At 33.8% G+C, this 8,687-nt stretch overlaps 2 protein-coding genes across 2 annotated transcripts; one reads left to right on the top strand and one right to left on the bottom strand.

Moving 5' to 3' along the window:
- The first annotated feature begins 289 nt into the window (after positions 1-289).
- LOC110611129 (transcription factor MYB30) lies at positions 290-1,879 on the top strand. Its single transcript, XM_021751271.2, has 3 exons — positions 290-576; positions 723-852; positions 980-1,879. Exons 1-3 carry the CDS (start codon positions 444-446, stop codon positions 1,500-1,502), a joined length of 786 nt encoding a protein of 261 aa, XP_021606963.1. The 5' UTR covers positions 290-443; the 3' UTR covers positions 1,503-1,879.
- Positions 1,880-4,248: 2,369 nt separating this feature from the next.
- LOC110612281 (malate dehydrogenase, cytoplasmic) lies at positions 4,249-8,113 on the bottom strand. The gene is made up of 7 exons (XM_021753022.2): positions 7,957-8,113; positions 6,781-6,939; positions 6,485-6,660; positions 5,328-5,605; positions 5,102-5,237; positions 4,888-4,999; positions 4,249-4,590 (listed from the first exon to the last, which is right to left on the bottom strand). The coding sequence occupies exons 1-7, from the start codon at positions 7,997-7,999 to the stop codon at positions 4,496-4,498; spliced, it is 999 nt and encodes a 332-aa protein (XP_021608714.1). The 5' UTR covers positions 8,000-8,113; the 3' UTR covers positions 4,249-4,495.
- Positions 8,114-8,687: the final 574 nt, after the last annotated feature.

The following is an 8,687-nucleotide window of genomic DNA, read 5'->3' as shown; positions in this document are numbered from 1 at the left end:
GCATCATTTGCCTGCGTATGCTAGCTTATATAAAATCCAATCAGCCACATGATATTTTGTCTTGTTGTACTTTTACCAGTCTCTGTATGAGAATATACAATTATTAACTCTCTGAACCTTACTCATTAAATACTTGTTTAACCTAATCTAATCTGGGTTTTGTGAGTGTGAGCCAGAAGAGGAGAGAGAGAGAGAGAGAGAGATCCTCCTTCCTCGAAATTACTAGGGCTTTGAATATAATAATAGACAGGAGAGAGAGAGAGAGGAAGATGCCTTTTCTTGGTCTCGGACTTTTCTTCAAGCATGCATACATTGGCTTGTGGGTCGAATATCTCAGGATATAAATAGACCACGTCCGGCCTTGCAGAGTTTTAAAGCCAACGACTAGCATTTCTTTGGGGGAGAAGAGATCATACAAAAAAAAAAAAGAAAAACCAAGAAAGATGGTGAGAGCTCCTTGCTGTGAGAAGGTGGGATTAAAGAGAGGGCCTTGGACCCCTGAAGAAGATAAGATTTTGATTTCCCATATTCAAAATTATGGCCATAGCAATTGGCGTGCACTGCCTAAGCAAGCTGGTAATTCTTCCAAACCCCATCTGGGTTCTGGGTTTCAAAACCTGTTTAGATATTAATTAATCCAGCTGAGCACTGTGTTTCATGTTAATGGAGCTCTGTGTATAATACTGCCTTAATTAATTGCGGTTTCCATTCTTGTTCTGTAGGTTTATTAAGATGTGGGAAGAGTTGCAGACTCCGATGGATAAACTACTTAAGACCAGACATTAAGAGAGGAAACTTCACCGAGGAAGAAGAGGAGGCCATCATCAAGTTACATGAAATGCTGGGAAATAGGTATGCGCAGCACCATTGTTGGATTTTCAAGCTCTGAGATATTTTCCTTTATCTGGTCTTGAAAGATTAGTAATTGCTGCAAATTTCTCCAAGGCGAAAAGTTTATTCATTTTCCTTCATTTTCCAGGTGGTCAGCAATTGCAGCGAAATTACCAGGAAGGACAGACAATGAGATTAAGAATGTGTGGCATACCCACTTGAAGAAGAAGCTCAAACAAAAGCAAGACTTCAAGTCCAATAATAAACAGCTACACGAGACAGTGCCAAAATGTGATGAAGTCAGTGTCGGGAATCAATCAGACTCTGAGAATTATTCCAACGTTCCAACTCTTACAGGATTACATGAAATTCCAGGCATGCATTCACCCATGTCCCCTCAGCCCTCTTCGAGCAGCAGTGACCATTCCACCGTAACGGAGACTTCAGGTGCCACGGCGGAAACAGACAACATCACGTTCGAAAATATGGACTCATCGGAGATCATTTTTCCGGTGATTGACGAAGATTTTTGGTCAGACGAAGCAGGATTGGCATCAGAAATTATGATACCATCAGGATTTTATGGCAACGGTCCTACAAGCATTGATGATGATATGGATTTCTGGTACAACCTTTTTGTTAAATCTGGGGGAATAGAAGAATTACTATAAATTATTTTTGTTTCCCCTTTCTTGGAGAGGAAATGAATTTGAACATGGAGGGAATCTTTCAGGAATTTTGACCGTTACCCTGGAAAGCAGAAATACAAGAGATTTCCAGATTGGGCCAAATTCGTCCAAAAGGAAGAATTTACAATAGACATCACTCATTGACGAAGACAATAAGAGCAAAGATTATTCAGTGATTTTATTGGGTGTTTTGAGGGAAATGAACACAGACAAGAATAAAGGGGAAGAGATGAGGAGGTTGAAAAAGTTTATTTTGTACAGTAACCCATTAATATTGAACAGAAAAATTGACGAATCAGATTGTAACACTTGTCTAATTATGTGTAATGCATCAATTTTCATACAGGATGCTTCTTTCTCTTGCATGTATTACTTTGTTAATTGGTCGCCTTATTGCTTTCAATCTTTGATAAAAGCTAGCTAGGATTTTTGCATGTTGTATTGCAAATCTCATATCATGAGCCATGACATGACGTCTATAGAAAATGTGAATGGAATCAGCTCACTTGCAAAAATCACACGGCTATACTTTGTAGATTCCTGCAGAGACAAGACAACTACTGACCAAGGAAACATTGTACTAGGAAATGTCATTATCTTTTAAGTTAGGCTGTGGTAGAAATATATACATATATTTTTCAATTTTCAAAAACTGCATTAGAATTTGGAGATTTCTATAATGTTCCCATTGTTGTCTTTGTTATTATCATCCTTATCAAGACTAGTCAAGTCCGTGAACAAATTTTAACAAAATAAAAAAAGTAATAATTCATCACAAATTTAAATTCCCCTCTACTTCACGTGATTGCTTTTTTAATGGTCAATTGCGATAATGGATATTTCATCACAGAGATGGGCACAAGGTTAAATTTTAAGAAGCCAAAATTTAAATAGCCATGTAAAAATTAAAATTAAAATTATGTATTTATTATAATTAATAAAACAATCATAAATGACATTTTTATTAAATAAATCACCGTTATTTAAATAATATATATGATTTTTGATGTAATATTTTAAATAAATAGAAGTTAAATTTTAAAAATAATTTCCACATTATATATTTTTTATTAATTTGATTGAATTTATAATTTGATTTTTAAATTTTAATTTAACAAAATAATTTTAATACACAAAGGTTGTGCTATAGTCTAAGCCAATCAGTATGGAGAAAGTAAGATGACATAAATGTCCTCTTCAAATCAATTAAGATGTTTTATCATTATTGTATATTATTTCACTGAGTTTGAGACTACACATGTTCTTTTTATATATGAAATTTATATTATTGAAATAATTAATAGAGTATAATTAAAATAATTATCCTCAATCATTTTAAAATAAATATTTTTTTAGATAATTAATTTTAGCTTGTTCTCTAATATGGTTCCTTATTTTTCACTATTTTTGAAGTGTAAATTTATTTTTATATAAAATCTAGTTTATATATTATACACCATCCCATATTCAATCTTAAAAATGGTATTTTTTTTTTCTTTCATTTTCATCCTACTAATTGATCTTTTTTTAATAATTGAGCGTGGATTTTGATGTGAATGAATACGTGCATGGTATATGGGGCAAATAAATTTAGAAAATGAAGTGTACCTGTTTTATTTAACGACCATTTTTTTAAAATCAGGACCACTTCTCTACCCACCAATTTTTTAAATTTGATATCATATGGTTTCTAATCTGGTTGATGTTTTTGTTTAATAATTTTAAGTTGACTGAATTTGTTTAGGTAGTTCATAAATATATACATAAAAATTATGTGTTTAAATTCAATTTAGTCCACACTTAAAAGATTTATGGAGTAATCTTAAAACTATAATGGGTTGAATTTATTAATTATATGAATAACTGATCCCAGTCCCACCTTGGCTAATACAGCCAATTCATAACAAACTTAGACAAGTGACAACTAATTGATTATCTTGTTATTGGCAGGGCAAGATTAGGTAACTGTTTTCGTTTGCATTTGTTCTTCTATTATATAGAGATGGGAAAAAAATTATATTAATTATCAGCCATAGGTATGACGAAATCGTTCAACTTTTAAAAAAAAATCATGAAACTAATCCGAAAAATGCAACAGTGAAAATGTTTCCGCTTTCGGCGTGCATAATCCATTCAAAGCAACTTTGAACAGACCATGCACGACTTGGCCATACCCTGATAGGAACTCTGGCAGAGTTTATTTAAGTCAAAAGTTATTGATAGTTACCTATTCGGTCTTTTGTGCCGGCATGCATTAAATTCATGTCTCGCTTTCCTGGAGACTTCACCTGTCCATCGAATCCATCATAGTATTATCATATACGTTGTCGAAAGGACTGAAATTTACTGCCTAAACGGATTCTGATTCCGAACCGTTTTGCTGCTGCTTTTTTTTCAGAAAACCCGAACCGTATTGCTTGGTGCGAAAGATCTTGGAGATTCTTCCCATTGTATTAAGCCCTCAGTGCCCAATCCTTTGTCTTGGATTTTACCAAATGACTTACAACCGAATTTTCTTTTAATAGGTTAGGAGTTTAGTTACAGCCCACGTACCAGCCCACATACGGTCTCTCACCCACGTAAAGAAGCCGAACCTACACCAACAAAGTCACTACCTCCCCAAAAGTGTGATATCTGATCGAGTATTCATACGTTACCCACACCGAGTCACCGACCATCCAAGAGACTTGAGACTTGAAACTTGAAACCAACACTCTAGATTTACAGATTTAGATAAGAGAGAGCATTTCCAGAAACTTAGAAAGATTATGCAGATGTTACAATCTCAATCCATCATGTCATAAGCATTCAAATATCCTCGCATTTGAGATGCATGGATAATTAAGATAAAAATACTCCAGCAGTAATGCTTCATCTATAACTTCAATAGCTTCATTCATAACTATCATTATCCCTCCTGCAATAAAAGAGGAGACTGGCACACTGAATACATACTAGTGATGGAAACAGAACATTTATGAGAGACATGAGTAAGCAAGGGCCTTCTCCTCAGAAAGCTCCTCTGCTGTCAAGTCCAATTTCTTCCTCGAAAATTCATCAATGTGGAGTCCTAGGCCAATAAAGAGTGAGGAGAAAATAGTTAAAAAAATCCATAATAAAAACTTAAATTCAATGTCGTCATGATATTTCAAGCAGCACATGCTTTTTACAATTACAAACTTCCACAAAATTCAAGATAAGGTAATTAATCACTTTGAAAATTAAAATAAGTAATTCAATCAGGTAAAGATACGAAGTCCAAACAACAATAAAAAAATCATACAGATACGAAAGAAAAGATACTATCAAAAGCCTATGATGAATTATGAGTAATCATTATTAAAGTTTCTCACTATAACATTCTTACCCTGAACAATTTTCCACTCTCCATTTTGGCATGTGACTGGAAAAGAATAAATCAGCCCAGAAGGTACATTGTATGAACCATCAGAGTACACCCCCATGGAAACCCAGGTACCCTACAAGCATATAGTAAAAGAAAACGAGAAAGAGAATTAGAAAGAAGACCAACAGCCTTATATTCTGAAGAAGTCTGAAGAACAGAGCACATAATGCCAAACCTCAGGAGTCCCAAGAACCCAATCACGAATGTGATCACAAGCAGAACTAGCAGCAGATAATGCACTTGAAAGCTTTCGAGCTTTGATTATTGCAGCACCACGTTGTTGGACTGTAGTGATGAACTCTGTATTTAACCTTCAACCAATAAAGACAATTAACAGAGTACTTCAACATTTTCACAAAATAAATCAATTACAATATAACAGAAAATACAGTCAATAATACCATTCATCATCTTTAATAAGCTCTCGGACAGGCTTCTCCCCAGATGAAGTTTTAACAGTAGCATGGTTGACATCAGGGTACTGAGTTGATGAATGATTCCCCCAAATGATCACATTCTTAACATCAGATACTTGGACATTCAGCCTCTCTGAGATTTGGCCAAGTGCCCTGTTATGATCCAGTCTTGTCAAGCAAGTAATGTTTTTCTCGGGGATAGATGGAGCAAATTCCTTCAGGATCAATGCATTTGTGTTTGCTGGGTTGGCAACAACCAGAACCTGGGCAGCAAAGGAAGCAGAAAAAATCAGGAGATATGTACAATTTAAGTAGCTTCAAACAAATTTGAAGTCAGTAAATATTAGTGGCAACTAGTATTTCAAAGGTATCTAAGAATAACAGAAAGAGCAACTCATCTTTTTCTTTTCGAGAAAATAAATTTTCTGTTATTTGATTGTGATGGTGAAAATTTAACCAGTAATTATTTTCTAACATTTGAAATACAATGGAAAAGATTAATAATCATCACGTTATAGTGTTTTGTAGCTCATGCTTTTTTTAATGATCTTTTGACTTAATAAATAAGACTATAAACATTTACAAAGTTCCCATACTTTTCCACAGGTGCGGTTGGCATCAAAGAAAACTAAACAAAATAAAAATGGAACAGGGAATTTATTTATAGTCAGTGACAGTTTAGAGAAGGCAAGAATGATTGGATGTGGGCAGTGGACTAATGGGCCTGTACCTACAAATTGTAGATTCCTTGCCCTTTTATGAGCTTGTAATCGTTCTGGAGATACCTTCCCATTTTAATAAGTCGAAATATTTTTCTTAAAAACTGGCTTAGTTTTCCTTTTAACAAGAAAGACATTTCCAACTGCCATTGAACTAATTTTCCTACACAACTTCAAAACTACAAAACATGGAAGGGTTTTCTAGCAAAATAACTCCTGCAAAACGAAGTGAGCTTATATTCATAAAACAATAACTCATATCATATAGATTTCCAATGGAACTGAAAATGTCTTTAATAATTTCAATCTTTTCCTCTGTTTCCATGTAGATTTGTTTTCAAATAATTGCAACAGAACAAGCCACCCATAATATAAAGTTTAAATAGTCACACCTTTATTTTAATATTAAAATATTGTAATCACCTTGCAATTTGCAGCTGCATGCTTCTCTAAAGCCGAAGCCTGGGACTTGTAAATTGACACGTTTTTCGACATCACATCTTTTCTCTCCATTCCTTCCTTCCTAGGGAAACCACCAACCATGACAGCAATGTTTACCCCAGTGCAAGCCTCAACGACATCAGTTGTAGCAACGATGCCTGTAACAAATTAATGTTGGGTCAAATCTCAATAACTGATCCCTCAAAGTGCCAAAGCCAATTTGTATAATTACACTGCAACAACCTTTCTTGGACTGTATCAAAGGAAAGAGCAAATACCCTTAAGAAGAGGAAAAGCGGCATCCACTAACTCCATCTTCACACCATTCAATGCCTCTGCTGCAGGTGGGATATCAAGCAAGTGGAGGATCACAGGTTGGTCAGGACCAAGCATCACACCCCTAGCAATCATGGGGACAAGGGCATATCCAATTTGTCCTGCAAGTTCATCAATATCTCCTCACTATACCTCATATTTAACAATGAAGTTTAAAGTTGAACTCACAGAAATAAAGTCAATTGTGCTATAGACACTACAATGCTTGGTGTAATTTTCCCAAATACCAAAATGTTATAGTCCAAACAGGATCCTCTCCTAAATCATTAATTACAGGATTGCGCACTCACTTCATAATTAGATCAATGTAACAATAATTCACCCAAATTACAGGACTTCGATTATTTCATAATCATATAAGGTAAGGTAAAATAGAAAATGAACCAAACGCCACTTGATATGGCCCGTATGGCTTTTGTAAAAAGTGAGATAAACTACAAAATATGATCAACCAAATAACTGTCTTTCATTCTTGTTTAAGACAATTTAGATCACTTCAAACCTTGGATCATCTAAAGCAAAAAAGTTGAAACTAAACTAAAATATCCCATCACTTAAAAAAGAATCAACTAACAGGATGGAGAGTGTTGCTTGGGGGGCCTTGCCCTGCGCTATAAGTTATATCTTTTAGGATTATTGAAAAGTATACTTTTTGGTTATATTTATGCTGTTTATACATATATACACATGCCTATGCCTTTATTTTAAGTGTCATTTCTATATTGTCCGGTATCGTATCAAATTTAAAGTTCCCATTGCAACACCAATTGCCTCCTTCTATCCCCAAAAAAGAAAAAAAAGAATCTCATCGTAGACAGCCAAATCAACTAGTTATGCTACCAACAGTCCAAAACTGATTCAGTTCAGTACAACACATAAGAGATAAACAGTATCACAATCTTAGACTTGGTAAAGTCTCGATCATCAGCCAAACAATAATAGATCTGAATCAGTGTTTCAGGCTAGTTGAAAAGATAAAAAAGGGTAGAGCTAAGATCAAATGAAATTACGGATTTTAGGAAAAAAAATCAAAGACAAAAGGAGAAAGCGATCAACGATAGATCTTAGTGTTAACAGTGACAATGAATCTTTTTCTCAATTGATTAGTGTTGACGCACCTGCAGCACCAGTTACAAGGACGTGAACTGGTTCCTTCGCCATTGATAGAGATGAGAGAAATAACTGTGAAAAAGGATTAGCTCTAAACTGGTGTCCGTCAAGTGAGAGCTGGGGCAGACAGTTGATCGGGATAAAACGGCACAAAGACGGGGTATTTATGTGCGTGGAAATGATGCTACAAGCTGCGTTTATCTTAAACGACGACGTATAAATATCGGGCCATCCGGACACAGCCCGCCCTGCCTGCTTGTGCGTTCCTACAACATGCGACTTTAGAGCATAATACAGTATATATATATACTATACTTTGTGTTGACAACTTGACGGATATTTCGATTTATTTTAGAAAAATATTTTCTATTTTATCTATTACTACTAAAAAAATATTTTTAACTAGTTAACAATAATATTTTCTTCCATTTAAATACATGATAAAAGGAAACAAATAACTTAGCATTAAACTTTTATAATTTTATAATTTTTGTCAGTCTTTTTTTATTATTTTAAAATTATTATTAATTTTATTTTTTATTATAATAATATATACATTAATTATAATTCTATTTAATTTTATTTTATTTTAAAAAATCTCTCAAAATATTTATAATATTTAATAAAATTTAATATTTTAAAATATGAAATAAAAATTAATAAAATTTATATTTTTAATATGTATAAAAAATAAAATAATAAAAATTATGAAACAGAATAAATTAAATTAATGGAAACA

This window comes from Manihot esculenta, chromosome 3 (assembly GCF_001659605.2).
Source record: "Manihot esculenta cultivar AM560-2 chromosome 3, M.esculenta_v8, whole genome shotgun sequence".
Classification (NCBI taxonomy): Eukaryota; Viridiplantae; Streptophyta; class Magnoliopsida; order Malpighiales; family Euphorbiaceae; genus Manihot; species Manihot esculenta.
Note: the sequence above shows the minus strand (reverse complement) of the source record. Positions and strands in the feature narration are given on the sequence as shown.